A 23,824-nucleotide genomic window follows, 5' to 3' on the forward strand; every position below is an offset into this window, starting at 1 on the left:
TCTTTGAAGTGGAAGTTTCCAGTTTTTATTGTTGCTGGGGAGGTAAATCTGAAAAACTCACACTTAACATACTCAAGGTTTAACAGGCAGTTTGATACCAAGCAGGCAAACTTAGGGAGGTATAATGATATATATAATTAACATTTAGAGTAGGGTGCACTCAACAGGGAACTAAAGTCAGTCGTAGCTCCATGGCGAGTATTTGCGTATGATAAACATAATAGCAAACACATCCTTGCCATGTTCACAATTTATGTTTTCGTGTATAAGCTTGAAGCACCTTAAACATACACTTAATTAAATGCAAATGTTGGGTTCTAGAACTTCTGGTCTTTTTTTTTCTTTTGAAGTTAAAAATAGTTTACTTACAAACTCTTCAAAGGTCAGATTCATTTGCTTTTCCACACATCAGTCAGAAAAGTTTCACAGGCTGCAAAACCCACCTTAGTTATAAAGTGGTGAAAGTTCCAAATAGGAATTTAAGAGTGGCTGATGAGAGCCATGCGGTTGAGCTGGAGCAACCAACTCAAACCTCTTCACTGGGGTTATGATAACAAGCATGATTACCCAAAGTAAGGGGAAGTGACATAGCTAAGTCTGGCAGAACAGCTTTCTCTGTGGTATTAGACCTCTCATATGCTAATTAGACTTAAGCATGCTAGGTATATGAGAGTGCTTATCCCACTGTCTGCGTGATGGACCTGTTGCCAGGTGGCAGCTTTTGAACAGTAACAAGAAGGGAGGGCAACACATCACTCTTGAACCCATCTTTTCTCTGTGATCAGAACACAGGAACTTGTCCATTCGCTCTTGCTTATCCTTTGCCAGTAACCATTCTAGAACATCTGATCCTTATAATAAAACCTGACAAAAAACAACCCAATTAACTAAGAAGTTGAAAACAATGATTCAGAATAGGTGGGGATGTCTGCTTGCCCAGTCATGGGGTCGGTGGCTGTTGCAGCCCATTGTGGTGGGCTCTAATCCCTGGGGAGCAAGGCTAGGAGGCCAGCAGTTGGGGAATTCCCAAGCCAGCCGTTGGATTGGCGAAATTTTCCGCCATCTGTTTATTTGAATGGTGGCCAATCTGGCCAGACTGAGTGTGCGTGGCTTGACAATGGACTGAGGTGGAGCAGGCTTCACTCTGGTGTAAAGGCTGGCTGTGGCTAACCCCAAGGACCGCAGTTGGACAAAGAACATCCCTCCCTTCCCACTCTATTCAGAAATGCTGTGGGTTTTGTATGCTAACTTTTTCCTTCCTAGATACTGTGTTTATTGGCTTTGTTGTGGTTCTATAACGGTTGCCATTTTCAGAGCTGGGAAGGAATTTGAGTGCAAACAGATTGGCCCTGCTTGGGGGGTTTGCCTTCCTCATAGGAAAAGTCACAGCTTTGGCAGATAAGGCATTGGGTGGAATCCCTTCCCCACCTCAGAACAATGTGATAACAGGGTACCCGAAGTCTCCATCCAAAGGCCAAGGCATCTGTCCTCCAACCGGGGGGCTGAGAGGGATATACTGTACACCCAATGCCTAAGCCAAATCTAACCTACATCTGGAATCAATAAAGTTGTAGCCTATTTTAAAATCCCAGAACGTTGTCCTGTCCAGTTTGTCCACCTTCATAGGTTTGGCTGTGCTGTCTGCAACAGCACTCGCTATGCAGCAAGGTCAAACTTAGAAAACTCATTTTGGCTAAAATAGTATGATATCTTGGAAGATCTGAACATAATTCCTGTGACAAAACTATGTGAGCTTAGGCAAGTCATTGCTCCTCTATCTGCTAAAGGGGTGTTTTCTTCTTACGGTTCACATCTATGTGATGAAGATAAATTTGTTTAGGTTTGTGAAATTTCTCAGATGATGGTGAATGTTCTGTGAGTCTCAATATTGAAATACACTTTGGTCTTTCCTAAGAATGAAGAGACTCCAAACCCTTGATCATTTTTAGAACAATTAGATGCATGAAAGATCCTGTGGGAGGGAAGAGAGGTTTCTTTGTTACTTGATTCTTTTTTGTTTGTTTGTTTGTTTGTTTGTTTGTTTGCATTAGCGTATCATGACTAAGAAACTTGCTGAAGTTACTCAGTTTTCATTTGCACTGACACTGACCATTCCTAACTGGAGATTTACAGAACACACAAGCAACAAAGGGATGGAATCCTCAGTTAGCATCAGGAATGCTGTCAGAGAAATCAGTTCTCTTTTCTAGATATTTTATATATATCAGCTAGCATATTTTTGCTGCTGTACATTTTGTAAATGAGACTGATTAATAGGACTCTCTCCCACCAGCCAAAATTGTGTAGTTAGTTTCACAGCTAAACACAAAATGGCTGCTGTCACAAGCTTTAATTATCTGTGACTTTCACTAGAACAGGGTATCCCAAACTTGGGTCTCCAGCGGTTTTTGGACAACAACTCCCATCATCTCTAGCAGCTAACAGGACCAGTGGCCTGGGATGGTGGAAAATGTACTCCAAACACAACTGGAGACCCAAGTTTGGGAAACCCTGCTCTAGAACTTTGCTTCATGCACCCATTCACAGGATATTTGGTTCTTACTTATACCTAGTATAGTGAATCTAGTTGGCCTGGCAAAACACCCCAGAATGGGATACCTCATTTTTCATAGGTATCAAGAAAGAACCTAGCAAAAATATAGACAAATAACTTCTTTCTTTATATGGACCCTCCCTTTAAGCTTGATTTGTGAATTAAAACTATTTTTAGTAGAGATAACTTCCAATTGACGTAAGAAATCTGGAGTGGGTCAAGTAAACCCAGATGAGTACTGAGGTCTGCATCAGACATCCCACTGCCAAGGTCAAAAACATTTCTCATACATCTGAAATCAAACAGTTATGCAAACATGGCACAAATTAGAACACTTCTAATTGCAGGATCTTAAAAATGTCTTGCAGGGAGTGGGGAGAAACATATATTGGTATAGTGAAGAACCTTTGGTTGTTTGACAACCAGTTTACAACATGAAATGCAGCAATTCCTGTTCAACATAGTACTGTTCCCAATCCTTCTGGAGAATTTCCTGCCATTCCTTAAAAGATCACAGGTTTGTCTGTGTTGTTTCCATAATTATATACAGTTGTGAAACCCAAAGGCAGAAGGAACTCAGACAGTAAAACCATACAAAGCAAATGGAGAGGGGGAAAATGCAGGTGTGATGAAAACCAGACCAAAGGACACAAAGTATCATGAACGAAAGGATTAGACAGAGGAATTTTAAGACAACAAGAATAGAAGAACGAAGCATTCACGGCTGTTATAGTTACAGTTGAACTATATCCTCAGTTCAACTCAACCCATTTCTTTCAAACCAAAGGTCAGTGGTCTCTGCATGGAAAAAATTTACATTCTCTGAATGTAACTTGTAAGTTGGCTATTAAATAATGTAATGAATAATGTAATGAATGTAATGAAAATAATGTGATGAATGTAAGTTGGCTGTAAATAATCAGCTGGATCTAACTAACATTCGTGAATATGCAGGAGCAGAGGGAACATCAACAAACAAGAAAAGCAGCTATTCTACCTTCAAAAAAGGCTCCTGAAGGACTGAGCAGAAACTACAGGCAAATGTAGTTTCAAATAGGGTGCTCACATATTGTGTTTTACAGCTGCCAGAGGACCTTCTTCCCTGAAGGAGTCCAGTTTAAAGAAAAGATCGGAAGTTGCCCATCTACAGTTAGCACCTAGACAGCTGAGTGAGCAGATACGCACATCACCTGGTCAGTCTTTTCCTCTATGGTGAAATGTACTGCATTTCTATTTAGATTATAGTGACTGAATCTAAATTTCCATATCTTCACACATGTGCAAATCTTACTCCTCTTTTTGACCATTTTGTTTTTAGGTGATTCTGCACAACCAAATAGGCTTGGAAAATGATTAACAAATGAATGAATAATAATGAGAAAAAATAAGTGGACTCTGAGCAGAGCTGGTATCTGGGTGGCCATCCTTGGGCAATGGCCAAGGTTCCAGCACTTGGAGCCCCCTCTTCACTGCCATCACCACTCACCTCACCACAGGGGGGTGGGTGAATGAAGGAATAACGGGTGATGAGGAGCAGCCTCCACTCCTCACCTGTCTTCTCCTTCAGACCCCCATCTTCTTTACCACTGTCTGGAAATCAAAAGTGCTGCATAATGGGGGGCAACAGAGAAGGGGGGGTAAAAAATGTGGACCTGGCACTGAATTTGAGGTTCTCAAAGCCCTTTGTATATGTAATTCCATCTATCTCCCAGCATGGAATTGCAGAAGATGAATAGGCCTGCCTATACACACACACACACAGGTGCTTTTGATTACATCAGCTCTTTAACTTATGTCAGTGTAAAGTTTTTCTCTTAACATCAAAGAACATATGGGCAATTTGCCAAGGGCTTGAGGGCCACAACCTGAAAATAAATCTTCATTTATCTGCAGCAGCCTGCCAAAATGTTTGCTTGAACTTGTATTTTCCTTGAGAGTATAAAACCGTCTTCTTGGTTCTAGACATATGCAACAAGAATGTACTAAATGTGGAAAGTAAGGATGTTACTGAACAAGTCTGAGAAAGCTGCTATAATGAAAGAACTTAAGAGCAAAGGACCATTAGGTTTTATAGCTGTGTAAAAGCAATGTGAGCAGGAGGTCAAGAGTGTTGCTTCATCCTTGAACATAACATGCAGAAAGAGTCTCTGCTGGATTGGGCCAGAGGTCTACCTAATCCCTTTCCAAGAGTGGTCAGCCAGATGCTTCCACATGAGGAGCATAAAGGCAACATCCTTCTTTTGTTGTCTGGCCTCCACAAGTGGCAGTCTGATGGGCCTCCAAACTTAGAGAGTGGGTGCATTTACATCTTATAGCAGGCTTCCTCAGCCTCTGCCCTCCAGATGTTTGTGGCCGGGCCGACAACTCCCATGATCCCTAGCTAGCAGGACCAGTGGTCAGGGATGGTGGGAACTGTGGTCTCAAAACATCTGGAGGGCTGAGGTTGAGGAAGCCTGTCTAATAGCAAAGTCTCTACCATTCCACCCAATATCAGTTCAAGTTTTCCTGTGCTCCCACACACGTAGCCAAGGCACACTACCCACCCATAAATAATCAACCGATTTGGGCTAATCCTGAGGTTTCCAATGGCAGGAAAAACCTTAAGGAAAAAATTCCAGCGGGAGAGGACACCTTTCCAAGACAGCTCAATAATAATAACTCAAAGACAAGAAATGGTGAGCGACTGACACAATGTGTTCAGGCATTCATCTCAAGATATGAAGTGATGAGTGTGCATGCAAAGCCTGCCGCCAACACCCACAGGAAGGCTGGCTGCTCGTCAGATCTTTGTGTGATTAGCGCAAAGGTCTGCAGTGGACTTTAGAGCATATTCAATAGAACACATTTAGGAACTCTTTTTATGATCAGAAACTCTGATAAGTCATGTTTCCATGCACAAGGCGGTTTCTTAAACTTAACCAGGCATTTTCACTAATCATTCAAAGATCTGAAGAGCAGGTAGTTCACCCAAGGACTGGTGGCTCAAGGCCTGCATGTGTCCCTCCTGGTTTAACACTTTGTACAGTCAGTCAAGTTCCAACACACACACACACACACACACACACACACGAGGGAGAGGCAAAAGCAGCTAATAAATATTATTAATAAATCAATAATTTTAATGGACACAAATGAGCACCCCACCAAACCCTAATGGACAGAAAAACAAAAGCCACCGGAGGGGAGGGGAAATGCAATGGAGTGACTAGAACCCTGAATGCAGGCACTCCACACACTGTGACATTTGTTGCAGAGGGAGACCCATTTATGTAGGCAGGACAGGAATCAGAGTGTTAAGCACTTCCTCAAGGGCCTTTTTCCGTGTCCCCCCACCATTTGAAATGAGGCACATAGTAACTGGAGAGAGAACCTTCTCTGTTGTCCCCGCCCCCCATTATGGAATGCTCTCCCCAAGGAGACTCACCTCATGCCTTTCTGGCACCAGGTGAACAAGCTTTTTATTTTTATTTTTAAAGCTGCTTTTTTAAATGCTGGAATCATTTGTATTATCTTAAAAGAAATCGTCTGCTTTTTTATTAATTATGTCTGACATTATTTCTATTTTTAATCTATAAATCTCCCTGGGATCCTTATGACTGAAGAGGAGGGTAACAAACCTTTTTAATAAATAAAATAAATAAAATAAGGAAAGGAGAAAGTAAAACACCAACTATGAAGGAGTGTGCAAGTGGGAGCTCTGTTTATAAATATCCAGAGGACCTTTATTTTATATTTAATGAAATGCACATTTAGGAGGGTGGGGAGTGTTGCACATGAGCAAGCTCTACTTGACATCTTATTTTGATAATCTATTCCTAGAATCTACAAGAACCAGGACCAATGTTTGGCAAGAAGGAACAGGTTTGTGGACAAGCAGGTTTTTCTGACTCACCTGCACGGATCAATTGGAAAAAATAAAAAAGGGTAGCGGGTGGAGATTACAGACAAGGGAGAAATCGCAGGATAAAGTGTGAGTAATGGAGCTGGCACTGAGCCTTGCCACACCACCACTGACTTCTGAGCATGCCAGTCCCACAGGCGTAGCTTTCTGGCAGGATGAAGGGAACAGGAGGAAGTACAGAAATGCTAAGAGTTGTATGCAGCTTACTTGGCGAGCTCTCTTTGGGGAACAATGAAGTGGGCTAGAAGAGGCTTCATCCAGTCACATGTCAATCTTTATGACTGGGGAAGCCAGTGTTTCTCATAGTGCCCAGAATGCTACAGATCATTTAAATGTTAGATTATTCACGTGAAATCCTTCACTCCCCCCGCCCACTGCTTACTCCAGTATCTAAGACTTTAAAATTTAGTATTAGAGGTGAGCTGAAATGTCTCCAAATACTTTTTTCCCTGAAAAATGTCCAGAGTTTTTCGCTCTCTTGCTCCCTTGAAAGAAGGCAAAAGGGAGACAAAAAGTTAGGAAAAAATAAATTAACTGTGCAACTGCCACTAATCCCCACCCCCTATTAATTGCTAGATCAATTTTCCTCCCCCTGGAGAAATGAAGTGAAATGGTCTCTCCAGTTCTTCTGCCCACAAAGAGGGTGGAGAATTTTAAGACATCCTTTGTGCACAGCCCTAATTAGGAAAAATGCCTTCCCTTCTGGTAAATAATAATATAGTGGTACCTCGGGTTACATATGCTTCAGGTTACAGACTCTGCTAACCCAGAAATATTACCTTGGGTTAAGAACTTTGCTTCAGGATGAGAACAGAAATCGTGCAGAGGCAGCAGGAGGCCCCATTAGCTAAAGTGGTGCTTCAGGTTAAGAACAGTTTCAGGTTAAGAACGGACCTCCAGAACGAATTAAGTACTTAACCCGAGGTACCACTGTAAATGATGTGTGTGTGTGTGTGTGTGTGATGTTGAACTCATTTGCAGAGTTTGCCATTGTTGTATCTGTTGGAAGAGAATGCCAGTTTTATGCTGTGCTGAAAATCCATTTTCAATGTTTTAAATCTCCTACATATTCAGTTTATTTGCATGGAGCAAATCCCATACCTTGCAGCTAAAACTAGTATTTCAGGTATCTTAATAGCTGAGGGGCACCCTGTTTTAGAAGGGCAAGCAGAGGAACAACCAGGAGACACATTCAAATGTACCAAACAGCAGTTGGGTTATCCGATTTCTGGTGCACATTCGCTCCAAAAATATTTCATGCTATTTATTTAGTGACAGCTTTAGAAATCAATTCTATCAACTATGACTCACTGAGCTACTGTTATGTAATTAGCATGAACATAAAAAGATACCCTTTGTTCCGACATATAAGGAAGTGTAAGAAAGCTTATACTGAGCCATATGGATATTTATCTTCAGTCTTTATTCCTGCCAGTAAATTTCACAAGAGGGATCAACACAGCCAAAGTTCCTGTAATCATGTGCCCCTTGGTTCCACACATTTTTCTGAGAAACTATACCAACCAGAACACTGCCATATTAGATGTGGCCATAAAAGTGAAACTTGTGTAGCCGTGGCGCTACTGAGAAGGAACATGAACCGATGCGGACTCTGCAGTCATCACCTGAGGCCCTTTTTCTGCACAAGAGTCTTGAATGGTGGCAACATGAGTAAAGGCCTTTTCTGCAGTGGCTCCCCGTTTGTGGAATGCTCTCCCCAGGGAGGTTTGCTGGGCATCACCATTATATATCTTTGGATGCCAGGCAAAAACATTCCTCTTCTCCCAGGCCTTTGGGTAATTTAACAATCTATGGCATTTTAATCTCTCTCTCTCTGTGTGTGTATGTGTGTGTGTGATTGTTTTTGTTTGTTCTTACGTTATGCATTTTTTGTAATTTTCTACTGTAAACAGCCCTGTGATCTTTGGATGAAGGTCAGTATAGAAATTTAATAAATAAATAATCAATATATTTGCTTGGTGACTGTTTTGGGTTGGATGGGGACAGTTTGAGGCAGCAGAGGAAGGTATATTTGTTAGGCTAATATCCCAATGGCTTTTGGCATCGACACCTTGATCCCTGTAAGATTAGCTCTTGAGTTGCAATGTTGCCTTAATTTCCTTGATTTTTAAAACAGGGATGGGGATTTATGGCCCCCTTGAAGGTGTTGTACTACAACTCCCATCACACACACCCCCCAAATACAGATAGTTTGAAAATACAAGTAACAGATTTTTGTATTTTGCCAGACATTTGGTTTATGGGTCTTTATTCTTCTAGTTAACAAATCTGCTGGTTGTTCTGAAGTTTACGGAATTTAGTAAGTGATTTTATCTATCTCTATCTATGCAAACACAAGCCTCAACACACACATATTCATGCTGATTTTAGCCGCATGTAAGCCACCTTGAGCTGCATCTTGTAGGAAATGTGGATATAACTAATAAATAACTAATGAATTTTTACTAAAACAGTTGGAGAATGGAGACTTTTAGCTTGAGTTAGCTGTAAGCAGTTCGAAAGCACATCAAAGTGCAAGTAGATAAATAGGTACCGCTCCAGTGGGAAGGTAAACGGTGTTTCCATGCACTGCTCTGGTTCACCAGAAGTGGCTTAGTCATGCTGGCCACATGACCTGGGAGCTGTATGCTGGCTCCCTCGGCCAATAAAGCGAGATGAGCGCCGCAAACCCAGAGTCGGTCACAACTGGACCTAATGGTCAGGGGTCCCTTTACCTTTACCTTTACATTTGTGTGTGCATGTGTTTGTAATTCATTTTTATAACTTGCTGTTGTTAGCTACCTAGAAGAAAAGGAGGGATGCAAATGTTTTGATTTTTAAAAAAACTTTTGTAAAAATTAAGGCAATGCTTCAGAAGTGGACTTGAGGCCCTTAAAATGCCAACAGCAACGTTAGAACACTAGGAATTCCCAGGATATAACAAAGGGGATGGGAAGAGAGAGACCTCCTGTGACCTTTGGTACTGATAGGAGTATGGCCATCTTGATCACTATGGAGTGAGGGTTAGGGACTAAGTTCATATGATTACCACATAAATATGTTTATGAGTCTCCAAGAAGGTTTCTTTCTCTGTCCTTTTCAGTTTTTTAATTCCTCTCTGCTTTGATGTATGTCACCCTCAAACAACTGCTGTTGCCCAGGCCTCCAATGCTGATTTAGCACTGTAAGGACCGCAGCCCTACATTTAATTATGAAAATATAAATCTTTTATTTTATTACACAGAGAGCAGGGAAACTTATGTGTCTGTGCCTGCAGCCAGAGCAGCATAATTAAGCAAAACCTATGTATGCAAATGACACATCCTGTGTAACCCATTGCATAGTCAATCTCCATTAGCCACCACAGGGCAAGAAGGCTGAGATACAGGGCGGGAAAAGGCCACACTTATCAAACAGAGAAATGGGGAAACGGCCAGAGAGCAGCAATCAAGTTAAAAGCTCTTCCCTAAGACGGGAAGCCTGCAGGATAAAACTTCTTTGCCTTGTGTGTACAATAAAACGTAGGTGTGCGGGGAATGTCAAGCAAAGTTCACAACAGGTCCAGGTTCAAGACCTGATTTTCATTTGGCTCCCGTTAAGGAGCTCAGCTTCTCAGTATCAGTAGCACAGCATAAAGCCATGTTGTTCCATATGAAGGTACCTGTAGCATGCTTCAACATTTGGGCGTTGGTGATTTGTGCTTCAAGAAAGGTTCTAAAAACACTACTGACATGCATGTTTCATTGAAATCAATGGGGTTCACTTCTAAGATTTCTGTTTAGAATCAGTGGGAATGAATTTTAAGAGAAAGAAGCATAAATTTAAATATTTTCTTGGGTTGTGGAGTGGGATGGAAATTCTTGGCTTTCGTTTTGTGCTCTCCAACTGAGAAGTAAAACATTGTATTGAATCTCCACATCTCCTGTAAATCTAATTCTTTTACCATAGTTCCATCTTTACATGCTTAAAGTAACGTCAGTAACTAATACTCCCTTCTCAGAAATTCTGATCTTGGCTTATACTGTGCCCAGTGCTGTGAGAACAAACAAAATAGTGACTCATGATATGGCTACTGATAGGAAGCTTTTTTATGTGCTCAACTTAAAGGACTGACCAAGATTACAATGTGAATGACAGCATACAGTAAATCACCCTAAAATGAGGCAGTCTGACTTAAAATAAGTGAAATCCCTATGGTCCACAAATATGTTTTAATTTAGAAAATAAGGATGCATACTCAGAATCTGTTGACAATAAAAAGTAACTAATCTGTATTCACTAATACTAGAATATATGTTCTAGCTTAAGAAAATAAAAAGTGATTTGCTGAATCAGAGCAAACATTACTTAATCCTGTATTTGTAGCAAGAATAACAGAAGCCACTGGGCACTATGAGATCCACACAAAAATTGGTCAGTGGTTCAATGACAGACCGTTCCCCATCTCACCCCCAAACACTGGATTTGTGTACAAGTTTGTTTGATATTCAGGATAGCCTTCACATGGGGTAAAGACCACCTGGGAGTAACTTAAAGGTAAAGATTGTCAGGTTTACATTTTTTGGTACAGAAAGTATTCGCTTAAAGTGTAGAGATTTTTCCTATTCTAATTAATTCAAGAGGGTTCTGAAAGCCTCTCTGTGTGATACAAGCTGGTGCAAGCTAAAAGTTTCTAGAAGCTTCTATTCTGCCTGGAAACAAGCAGAAGGTTCCTAATAATAGGCCAGAAGAGCTTGGGCTTCACTTTCTGTCTCTCTTTCTTTCTGGCATGGTGGTCTGTACATAGTACTAAGTCTAGTCTTACTGAAGTTTAAATTAAGTCTGATGCAACTGGATTTCTTATGGACTGTGCCAATCCTGAAGAATTTGATTTGTGACTGTTATGCTCATTTACCTTCAGTAATAAACTCTGCTGAATGAAGTTGATTACCTCTGAGTTGTTTTTTTGGGGGAACCCTGCATCATGTTTATGGTTTTACTCTGCTACCAATATGTTGAGGTCTGCTCTGATCAGTATGGAGCAGAATCCATGACAAAGATATCATGAAGAAAGGAATGTAGTGGAATAGTTTCCCATAGTGAGAGAAAATACTACCTATTTTAACACCTATTCAAAATGTTACATGTGGAATCTACCCAAGAAAAACAATTTCTAGAAGGGGTCCTGTGCTGGTCTCTTGAAGCAAACACAGCAGTTTTGCGGCACCGTAAAGACTAACTTATTTATTATAGCTTAAGCTTTCATGGACTAGTCCACTTCATCAAATGCATGAAATGTTATTCTGAGTAGCAGGCACTTTTAAACATGATTGTGGTGAGTTAATTGTAAACAGCAAGATCAGAAGAGAAAGGAATTAGGTAATTATCGCTAGGTGTACCTTTTTGCAAGCAGAAACTGGACCATGGTAATTTGACGTTCAACTTCTGATACAAGAAAATACATTCTCTGTGCCAGTTTAGGATGAAAGTTCAAAATCAAAAGGCAGCAGAGGCCAACTGTTTTGTTATGATGATGTTATCCCCTGTGTACTGGAATATACACCTGCACCTGAGTAGTCTGTTGCTTAGATGATTTATTTCTTCCTGCAAAGCTTCGTAACTTTTTCCTATGATGTAAATACCATGATTTCCTATGATGTTAAAACTTAAAACATTATTTCTATTTTAAAACAAATGTTTCTCATTATCAGTGACAAAGTGATCTAGAAGACAGAGGGTCCAACCTACACTTGCTAGAGGCGCTCCTTAAAGGTATTCTCTATCTTAGCTGTACGAAACAGATCTTTAGGGTTTGGTTTATGACTTTCCACATCTAGTGGGGAATCTTCTGAAGACTTTCCATTTCTTAAAACATAAAGAACACTCACAATATTCTATTTCTAGTTCTTCAACAGTAATTTGAAATACATAGTCCAGTTTCCAACACCTAACAGTTGTGTCTTACATCTTGCATACACATCAATAACCTCACAGTTGTAGGACAGATCAGAAAAACTAGCTTGGGAAGGTTTTGGACCTCTGCGTTTTTCTGATACTTGGGGATTACTGAATCACAGATAATGGTGGGCTTAATACCTGAAGTGCTGAAGTTACAAAAAAAAAAAATTCTGGTTGACATTATCCAGGCCTGGAACCATGGGGTCGGGGGTGGGGCACAGAAAGCTTGTCAAGAGTATCCATAGAAGTCCTTTGGCCTAATGGAATCAATTTTCCTTGGAACCATTAAGCTGACATCATAATTTGGTGGATCCATTATTGTGTCTGTGCAATTTATGTGTGAAGGGCACAGAAATACAGTTTTTGCAGCATTCAAGACTGTGGAAATTTTAGTCACACTCAGAAAACCATATATTGGCTTAATAAGCTGAGGTATGGATAAGCCATTTGCCTGCACGCAGAGTCCCTTCTTGCTCCCTTTGAGCTCTCGCCAAGAAGCAGTGCTTGCTTTTTTGTAACAAATACATAAATGACACCTGTCTGCCTCTAGATCAGTAAGCATATCAGTAGGACAAAGGAGCCACAGGTAAAAGGTGAAAGCCATGCCTTGGCCAGATTCAATCCTTGGCATTGCTGGCCTAAAAGGATTGCAGGCAGTGGATGTGGGCAAGATCCACCCCCAATACATGGGGAACTGCCATTTTAGTAACTCAGCAATCCAGGCCACTGTGAAAGAGAATCCTGACTGAAATCCTGAACAGACACTGTCAGTCAGTATAGATAATAACTCACTATAAGGTAGCTAGTGATGTATGTTCAGTGCTTTTAAAAGCACTGCAGTTAAAGAGCAGGCATTGTAGACTCACCTGAGTGCGTCCTGAGGTGTCCTGTGAGGGCATCCCTTCTCCGGCAAGCATAGCTACAGAAGGGACATTTGAACGGTTTCTCCCCAGAGTGTAATTTGATGTGCCTCAGTAGATTCCCCTTCTGTGTGAAGGAAGCTCCACATTGGTTACAGTGAAAGGGACGTTCACCTGCAGTGGAGAAGACAACGGAGAAAAGGTCTGAGAAACCATGGCCAATAAATATACATGCCCAATCTCCCAATATTCAAACAAGGGTGCTCTCATAAATATAGCATCTCAGACAATGAAATCCAGGAAAGCTTCGAATCTACCCCTCCTGAAATGCTACATAATAGTAGAGAAAAACTTTCAGCAGCAGCAGCAGCAGCAGCAGCAGCAGCAGCAGCAGGCGCACACTTTGGTAATATGGCACCCTGGGTGAGGACCAAATCACACACCCATTTCTTACTTTCACAATAATTCATTTTGGTACTGTTGCTTTTTAACGGATCTTCTCCAAATATAGTGTCAGGAGCTGGACTCAGGAGCAGGTCAGCAATAAAACACCCGGTGTCAGTGAAGCTAACTTTTCATTCAAAGAAACCAAAACAATTCAGGCCTAGTGATCACAGCAACTCTTCCCAGCAGGTCTTGCCCCAATGAGGCAGTTGCAAGGACTGAAGGTCACCACTCTCTAAGGCTCCTCCCCCCTGATCCTTCCCCAGCAACCTGACGCTCCTTCATCTTGTCTCTCTTTGCTCCACTGTCTTCAGTGGGAGACCAAAACACAAAGCGGAATTTTTTAAAAAAGCTTGTTGGGAAAGGAAGGCATTCAGAAGGCACCAAAGAGACTACGGACACTACATCTGTCTAATATTTAACAGGTGGGAATTCCAAGGTTTGGTACCAGAACACTAAAGGCCAGATTCGTAGACTGTGCAGAGCAGACACCCTGATAAAATGGATTGCGCAGGAAGCCCCGCCTGCAGAGCACATGGATCATTTGGGAGTACAAGGGGAGGGAACGTCTTTCAAGCATCCTGACTGCAAGCTGTATAGGGCTTTATATATGTATTCAGACAATGGGCAGAGCCACACCATACATTTAAAGAACTATGAGTGCTCATTTAAAGCATATCAGTTCCCCGAAAGAATCCTGCGAACAGTAGTGTCCCTCTCACAGCTATAAACCACAGTTCCATGATTCTTTGTGCTCGGTCATGTGCTTTAAATGTACGGTGTGGATCTGCCCACTGTCTAAAGCACACATGAGGGATTTCCTGTATTGACTTCATAAATATGGCAATTAAGTTGTTCCATATAACAGTCGTGCTTGCATTATATAGCAGCTGATGTACATTTTTCTCTATAAAGACTACATATTTCTTATGCACAGATAACATGTAAAGTGCAGCCTGCGCATTGCCAAAGAAGTCTCTCTCACACACAACAATGCCACAAGGTATTTGACAAGCAAATAGATGCTGAACTCAGGAACAGAAAGCGGCAACAATAAGGCGGCTTATTGTTGGGTTGATTACATTTAAAGCAGCTCAGTAGCTGGGTAGGCTAACAATGAAGCACCTTCAAGTTTCTGAGCAGTAAAGCCCTGATTATTGTTTAAAAAATGGCAGAATTCAGCTACAATTTTACAAACATACACATATAACTCCATGGGACTTACTTCTGAGTAGACATTGAGCCTAGGATTGAGCTTAGTTCTTAAAAGTTAAAGCTAAATTGTAAATGTAGATCTTAAAAACTTTTAAATTCAACAAATTTGAGAGTCAGTATTCATTATTCTACCTCAGTTGGAACTTTCAGAGTAGCCAGCTTTCCCTCTCATCTGACAGAATGCTTTAATTACTCATGTCAGAGTCATCCCCATCATTTCCCCCTTCTCACATATGTCATCTGCAGAATAGTCATTTAAAACTACCTTAATAGGGAGATTAATGAGCTTAACTGAGCAAGTGGATTAATGCTTTAATATTCTCAGTCAGGTTTCCAACAGTCATACCCTGATAGTGCACATTTGCCTTCAAAGGGAAACCTTTATACCTGCCTAGAAGATCTGAACTGGGAAGCATCATGTTGTGCTGAGCAGACCAGGGAAATCTGAGGTGAGATTCATCTTGACCCTGAGGCCTTCTAAACCCTAAAGCCCATACCAATGTGAGGCTGGGTGGGTGGTTGCTATCATTAGTGGGTGGGGAAGTAAAGACTGCATAGGCTCAGATTCATTTCCTTTTATAGCTGCCTCATATATTCCAAGCCTTGGTACCGGAATACATCCTTTGTCTAAACCCTGGTTCACATCAAGCCCTGCTGACCAGCCTAGCCAGGTTAAACCAGGCCTTTCCTGTGCTGATTTGTTTCATGCCCTGATCAGGCAGTCTGTGCAGCACTCATCCTGAGTACTACCTTCCATATCTTCTGAATCTAGTGAAACTATTTGCCCTTGCTAAAATAATGATCCACCTGAAGTAGTGTTAGAGCAAGTGATGATAATGATAATGATAATGATAATGATAATAATAATTTATTATTTGTACCCCACCCATCTGGCTGGGTTTCCCCAGCCACTCTGGGCGGCTTCCATAGAAACAAAAAATACAGTAAAATATCACATAGCTTTGCATAAACTTTCATAGAATCAGTGTTAGAAATATAAGCTAGGTGCCAATGACACCTTAAGCCTAGGTTTCAGTCGTCGCAACGGAATGTCATTGTGGGGGGTTGAGCTAGATGGCCCTTGGTGTCCTTTCCAATGCTATAATTCTATGCTCCTCGGATCTCAACTACATTGCTTGCCTGCAGCTTGCTCTCACAACAATTTGCCCCCGTATGCAAGAAGGAGAAACACACACAGGGAAAATGGAAATGGCACTAACTATGAACTACGGCAGAAGTTTTTTAACTGTGGTCGCCAAACTGGCGCCCATAAATCTCTTCTATAAGCTCCACAACAAAAGCCGATGAACAAAATCTGAGTCCGGGCTGTAGCACTTCAAGCTACAGCTGTGGCTCACACAGAGTTGAATGCTCGTTAACACACCCACCCAACACCCACAATGTAGAAAACTAGCATGTGAGGGAGAAGGGTCCAGACCAGACTTCTTCAAACCCTAGTTTTCTGTGTGCAGAGACATGTTTTACATGAAACAGTATTCAGTCACATGAGTCCTCATCTGCATATGACACAGTCCTTATGCACAGACCACCTCTGTGAGAACTAGGCCAAAGAGTACCTTAAGTATTCAGTGACAATATTACCTGATTACCTGGCTATTGCAATCATGAAAAATTCTATAAAGTAGGCTGTGCAATGCAAGTCTTTGAGTAACCAAGAAGTTAAGTTGAAAAGTGGCAAATCTGATTTGGTACTCCTGTGAAACAAACTGTAGAACAGCAGTTTTACATGTTGTCTACAGTTTCACATCCTTCTGTAAATAAAACTTCTTTGATGAATGATGGTCCACAGAAAGCTTGCATTTCATGATCAATGATTGTAAAGGCTACGTCAAAGCATTTTGGAAATGATAAATGGATTAAAAGCCCTTTGCTGGGAGTAGTAGTTTTAAAGAGGAAAAGCAAGAAAAGGGGGAAGGAAAGGTCTTGCCAATTTTAGATAGGTTTTTGAGATCATGTTATGTTATACAAGTTTTTCTTATAAGCCTTCTTGTGAATTACCATCATGTGCATCAGTTTCTTAATAGAACAGTGTGTGTGTTTGTGTGTGTGCTGATTTGTCTCACATATGGAGCACAAATCCACTGAACAGAGAATCTTAGGCCTCAGCCCAAATGACCCCTGATTTTTACAATCCCACTTGGGAAATGGGGAGGAATCCCAGACCTTAGATGTTTCCAAAGCTCACAATCAGGAAATCAGTTTAGAATTTGTGAAACATTCCTAAATTACAGTCAAAACCCAGAAATAATATTTATAGCGTCCTAAAGATTAAAATGTGTTGTGTTATAACCTTCCCTCGGCCACAACTTCATTATGCACAATTCAGGTGTTGCACCTAGACAATAAGGCCAAATTAAGACCAATTTACAGATTCAAATGAATCAAAAAGGTAATCTTTTCAGAAATTACCATTATGGGTTGCACTGGAGGCTCAGGGTCACTGTGAGTTTGCATGTTCTCAAAACAACACAAACAAACAAACAAACAAACAACAACAACCCCACACCACCTACAGAAAACAACGAGCTGAATCTTTCTTCCTAACATTTCAGTTCACTATTCAGAAAGAGGGATTTACCCCTATGGGACAGAATTCAAACATGCAATCTCCTCCTGGCCCCAACCTGTGGGCTGAACTAGTACAGTCCAGAAGAAGCATTATCACTTGATTTGGTTTATGGTATAAGGTGATCAAAGTATAAGATTGTTTTTTGTACCTACATATGTACCTACATATAGGGATGTGGGTGGCGCTGTGGGTAAAAGCCTCAGCGCCTAGGGCTTGCCGATCGAAAGGTCGGCAGTTCGAATCCCCGTGCCGGGGTGCGCTCCCGTTGCTCGGTCCCAGCGCCTGCCAACCTAACAGTTCGAAAGCATTCCCGGGTGCAAGTAGATAAATAGGGACCGCTTACTAGTGGGAAGGTAAACGGCGTTTCCGTGTGCGGCTCTGGCTTACCAGAGCAGCGATGTCACACTGGCCACGTGACCCGGAAGTGTCTCCAGACAGCGCTGGCCCCAGGCCTCTTGAGTGAGATGGGCGCACAACCCTAGAGTCTGTCAAGACTGGCCCGTAGGGGCAGGGGTACCTTTACCTTTACCTTATGTACCTAAAGCCTTATAAAATGAAGAGCAAGGTGGAAGGTTCAAAAAGCTAACTAGGAGTGTACACGAGTCTTTTCAGGAGCCTCCTTTCTCATAACTATTCCTCATCTTCATGAGTAGCATTCATGAGAATGTAGTTTCAAGATCCAGTAGTGCAGCATCATGACATATGACTATACGGCTTGTCCCTGGCTCAGGGGATATTTCAGGCTCCTGCTCAACCTTAAGCTTTAATTTTTTTACTTTTTTTTAAAAAAAATCAAGGATTAAATAACTTCCTGTATGTTAGGCTATCTGCTTTTATGGCATGCCTGTTCTGTAATTACTCTCTGCCCCTAGTGGCTCCCACCTCACAAAATCTCTGGCTAAGAGCCAGGAACTGCCACTCCTGCTGTAAGTCCCCCTACAACAGGAGTAGGGAAGTTCTGGTCCTCCAGATATTGTCGGACTTCAGCTCCCATCAGCCCCAGCCAGCACGGCCAGCACGGCCAGAAATGGCGATGATGTGAATGGTAGTCCTCTGATATCTGGAGGGCCACTGGTTTAGTTCCTGCTTTAGTTCCCTCATCTACACAACCATCAAAGGCACAGGAGACCTGTCCTCTTTGCGTTTGCCCCTCTCCCCTGTGTACAGTAGGGTTAGAAGTTACAGTCTGAAATTTAGCCTGTTCCCAAGGCCTTTTTTAGATGGAGGAGTGAAATCTTAGGCTGAAGGACCTGAATGAGGGTGAAGGGGTACAAGCTTCTGCTATTCATTACACACACATGGCCCTCACGCCTCCAGAATGAGACCCTAAACACATTCAGGTGTTTTCCGCCACCAGGAACAATTATCTGCATCAGCCCACCTGGCCCCTCAGCAGTTTTCCTCCCCCAGATGCTCCAGGCACCACTCCTTCCCCTCCCATGCTCCATTCTCTGCCCCCCTGAATCTGAGCATCAGACGACTGGGAGCTTCAAACATCTACACAGTTCTGAGTCTGCTGGGCAATGCTTTTAGTAGTGAGCTTCCTTTTTAAAAAGAATGAAATACTATGCTTGGATACGCACCAACACGTATCTATTTAGACAAACTATTTTGTAGGGTTTGGCAGCCAAGTTTTGTGGTATGGAACAGTTTCACAAAAGGCCAAGAAGTAATTCATGGTGCACATTAATATCATTCCCAAAAAGGCTAGCCAGCTAATTATACTTCCCAGTCACAATTACTGCTTACTTATCTGCTTACTATGCGCCTCTTACATCACAAGAACTGTATCCAGCAGATGAGGTAGGGTTTTTTTATTTATTTTTAAAATAAAGTTAAGCTGTTCCTCCCCTCCGCACCTTTCAGTTTTTATTCTCATGCTGTTTGATGCAGCACAAGCTTACAGGGTTAGCAGTATGTTTTTTGGTGCTTATTTGCAAGGAGATTTTAATGCATCAAAATAGCATATCCAGTGTTTTAGAAGATTCAAAGCATTTGAATTATTTCAGGCCAGGTCAAAAGAGGTGGTAAAATGGGCTGTACCACTTCAAACTGTGGGGTGGGGTGAATACCATTTCTGAATGTTCCACTAGGTAGAGTTACTCCCTACAAGTAAGAAATGGAGTAGACTGAGTAGAAACAATTGTACGTACTGGTTTTTAATTGTGCAGTGTTTTTTCTTATAGGGGTCGTTTTTTTAAGGAATCACAATTGCTTTTTGAAGTCGTACAAGTCTATTCTACCTCCTGACAACTCCATCACCACATTCTATGTCATGCGTAGACTCTGCCTGAGCGATCCTTACAACTGTCCTATTAGAGGTAACAACATGATTATCCCACGTTGGAGATTCAGCTTTACCTTTTATAGGTACCATTTCTACCGGAAAACCTCCCCCCCTCCCCCACAAAAAAGGAAACTTCCATATAATAAAATAGCTAAGCAACATCTGGGGTCAGCCAAAGTAGAGAACAAAGCTACACACAGAAAGAGAAGTCATTTCTATATGCTTGAGAACATCTGAATAGCCAATGCATCACTGCCTTTTTTCAGAGAGGGAACAAGCACTATTCCTCAATATAGGAACTCTAATGGCTCTAACAAAAGGACAGTGTCTTATGTAATCTCTTTCTCTTTCTTTTTTGGGTCACAATGCTATGGGGCGGAGGGGGGAGGGGGAGAGACTCTGCAGTGCCTAAAGTGTAAAATGTCCAAATTGTCTCTATATTTACTGCCACTGTAATAAATCAAATAATAATAATACCTGTGATTTACCTCCATGTTCTTTTCAGGGTCAGGCACTTTACACTCCCACTCTATGCATGCACACACACACACACACACACACATATGCCCCTTAAACATAGGAAATTGCCCTATACTGAGTCAGACCATTGGTAATTCTAGCCTAGCGTTACCTTTCTGAAAGGCAACAGCTCTCCATGCTCTCAGGCAGAGTTTTCCGCTAGCTCTGCTTCCTGAAATGTCAAGAATTGAATCTTTCTGCATGCAAAGTATGAGCCCTAATACTGAGAGGTGGGTCTTCCTCGCTTGCACCAGTCACACCCTAGTTGCACCTTGTTGAAGACAATGAGTTTTTAACAGGATTTTCCCAACTTGTTTTTTCTCATGTCCCTCCTATTATCACCCCCAACCTTTTTCGTTTTTGTAATTGTTCTTCTTCCTTGCCTCCTGCTCCCCTTTGCTAATTATTTTTGAATCCTATATGTAGTCATGCCTCAGGCTATATCATGTAGATTTATGAACAGGTTTTTTTTCAGATGCTGAGTGCTGCCAGGTCATATCACAAGTTAGGTGCCAAGGAGCTCAGGGCAGTGCATATGCCACCCCACCAACACTCAAGAGCCTGGTTTTGTCTTCTAGCTACTCAGTTAAGGAGAGACAGGCAGGAGCCCACTTTCCAAGACCCTCCTGCTTCTGTTTGGGTGCAGGACTTTGAACAATATGAAAGTTGTTGCTTCTTATTAAACAAGCAAAGTATTTGTTTTTAATGCATAAAAAAGGGAGGGGAGCCTCCCAAGGATGTCATAATCATCTATTTCTATTCAGCATATCTGAACCCTTCTGCCCTACCTTAGAAATCAGTTTTTCCAGCTTTGGATTTACCGTTAGACAAATGTTATTGTGAAATTCATACTGGGAATATGTCGACTTTGGGGGCAGACTGAACACCCACACTGTCCAACCTATGTTTTATACTGCAGTGCCCGCAGAGCTCAAAACGAAGGTTGCAGTTCTGAGTGCATCTACCAGTATGTAAATTCCACCAACACTAATAGAACACACTTCCATAGAAGTACGTATGTTTTGGATTAAACCCAGTTACAGAACTCTCGCTCAGCAGACACACCTAAACACAACTGAAACCCAGCAACCTGGTTGCTTTCATCAATAGCAGCGGGCATTTAGAAGGGGGCTCTCTTGGGAGTTCAACAGCCCTTGGTGATTCAGGAGTGGCATTTGCTGTGGCAGCCCCTAAGCTGTGGAATTCTTTCCCCAAAGAAGCACATCTGGCACCTTCATCATACAGCTTTCATATATGCTGAAGACACACCTCTTTACCCTGGCCTTTGACACCAGTGAGAGGTATTTCATGACCGACCTTATTCCTTAGGGCTCCACACTTAATAGTCACATTATTCATTGCATTTTCTCCTCGCTTACTGCAGCAAATGTCTCAAGGTGACGTACAATTACAAAAGCATACATAATACAAAATTTTAAATACAGCAGAAATATAAAATAATACTATTGACTTAAAGTGCTCATCCTTCAATAAAACAAAAAGGACAGATCCTACCCTACCCTACTAAAAGATGAGCAGCAATCCTGGCTAGGCTAGCCTAAATAAGAGCCAAGTGCCTGGGTGAACAGGAATGTCTTCGCTGGCCCCTAGAAGCTGATATTGATGGTGCCGGACATGTTTATGTGATCTAGGAAGCAGGCATGGCCCTGCTACTTCCCTGGAAGTTTGGGGAGGGGGTGAGCTTACGAAAGGCTTTAGTCAAACAAAATGGGAAAAACAACAGAGGCAAGCAGGTGCTCTCTGGCCAATGTACAATTTTCGTTTTTAGTAGGCTTTTCACAAATATGAATTGTTGAGTCCAACATAATTTCAAGCCATCCACTGGGTTCTCCAGTGTATTCAGACACCTCCAAACATGGAAACTAATAGTTGGTATCATGGCTGATAGCTACTGAAAGACTTAGCCAATATGAAGGCCAGTCACTTTGCCATGTGAGAGATGTCCTGATTTTAGCAAAGACTCTTACTTACACTTTGGTGTGAGCTAAATGACTTGAGAAACAGGAGGTGAGGGCTTTGTAAAGCTACTGAAAAAAGGGAGGTCAACTTTTAAAGAGCTGGCTTAGGATGTCCCTTCACAGTGAAGGACACTTGGCAGGGGAAATTTTCTCTCTCAAATGCATTCATTACCGTGAAGTAGGTAAGTCTAGAAATCTGTGCTATTAACATTCTCCCCAATTAGTCAACAGACTGACATATTTTGAAAGGATTTTTGAATATATTCCTTACTGCACTTGATTATCATTGGTGAATCAAGAAATGCAAGAGAACAGATGTCAGGTAATATCAACATCAGATGCCAAAGGCAGTCATCACGTTTTCTTTCAGCTGCTTACCAGTGTGACTCCTTTTATGTACCATAAGCACATTGGGCCCAATGCAAACCATGCCACAGACGTCACATTTCAGTTTACCATTCGGAAGCCGGATTCCTCCCTCGCCTGACAGCTCCTGAATTTTTCTGTTCTCCACCATCTCGTGGTTCTCAGTAAGGGGCTCTTCCAAGCTGCTCCCTTCATTATGACCCCTGATCCCATCTTCCCGCCTCAGGGGCTTCCTGTCAGAATCCTCATCATCACTTTGCATTTCTAGCTTTATGGAATTTGCTGCGAATAAATAAATAGCACATTAAGAAAATAAACTTTTGTTTCATTAGCGACTGTAATAAAGAGCAACAATACTGCTGTGTTAGTTTTAAATACTAATTTCAAAAAGGTTCACAGGACATCTTCCATTTCCTGCAACCTTTGTTTAACTTGAAAGTTTGCTGATCTGCTATAATGGCCCAACCAATCAGGAAACAGAAATACAAATCAGCAAATGTGGAACACATTGTGTGCATAGTCATGTAAGCAAGTCAAGAACTGACACAGCAGGCCCCCAAGAAGCAGTTGTTGCTATATAATGTTAATACTCATTGTTAGCTATTATTATTCTGAGATGAAGGGCAGAATGGAAATGTAATAAATACACAAATAAAAAAAGAATTTCAGCACCATCTGTGTACATATTGCTTAACAAAGAACAATGCTGATAAGTCTCTATCCAATAGTAGTCAAAGTTATGGTCAGCAAGATGGTCAAGGCATGTCAAGGCTCTGAATTCAGAATTACAAGACCCCTCTGCTCTAGTGTTTGAATTGGCCAACTAGACACAGGAGCTAGACAGGACCAGCAAGCGCTCTCCCACCCATTGGTATCTCCTGCCCCAGTGCTGTGCTGCCTGGGACAGTAATTGTGTGAAGCCTCCCCTTGACCACATAGGAAGCTGCCTTATATGGGGCCAGATCATTGGTCCAGCTAGTCCCAAAGTATCTACTCTGGCTAGCAGTGGCCAATAGATGACAGAGGCATGACTACAAGGTTTCAGACAGAAAAGCCGTTCTGAACTTCTTTTAAGTGAAGGGAGCTGAAGCTGGAACCTGCTGCACCCAAAGCACATGGCGGCCCCTCCCATCGGAAATATGTAGCATCACTCAAAGCTGAACTCTCTTCCT

General features: G+C 41.8%; 1 protein-coding gene across 8 annotated transcripts in view; it reads right to left on the reverse strand.

The window, feature by feature from the left end:
* IKZF2 (IKAROS family zinc finger 2) overlaps nt 1-23,824 on the reverse strand; it is a 99,902-nt gene that overhangs the window by 22,842 nt on the left and 53,236 nt on the right. For 5 of the 8 annotated variants that reach the window (XM_083399971.1, XM_083399967.1, XM_083399968.1 and 2 more), the window contains exons 4-5: nt 22,665-22,934; nt 13,259-13,426 (exon numbers count right to left, since the gene is read on the reverse strand). In XM_083399971.1, the coding sequence (XP_083256097.1) occupies nt 13,259-13,426; nt 22,665-22,934 (438 nt within the window). The remainder of the gene's footprint in view (nt 1-13,258; nt 13,427-22,664; nt 22,935-23,824) is intronic. The other 3 variants (XM_083399972.1, XM_083399969.1, XM_083399973.1) reach the window with 2 other exon arrangements.

The sequence above is a fragment of the Podarcis tiliguerta genome (assembly GCF_965153285.1).
Source record: "Podarcis tiliguerta genome assembly, chromosome: 1".
Classification (NCBI taxonomy): Eukaryota; Metazoa; Chordata; class Lepidosauria; order Squamata; family Lacertidae; genus Podarcis; species Podarcis tiliguerta.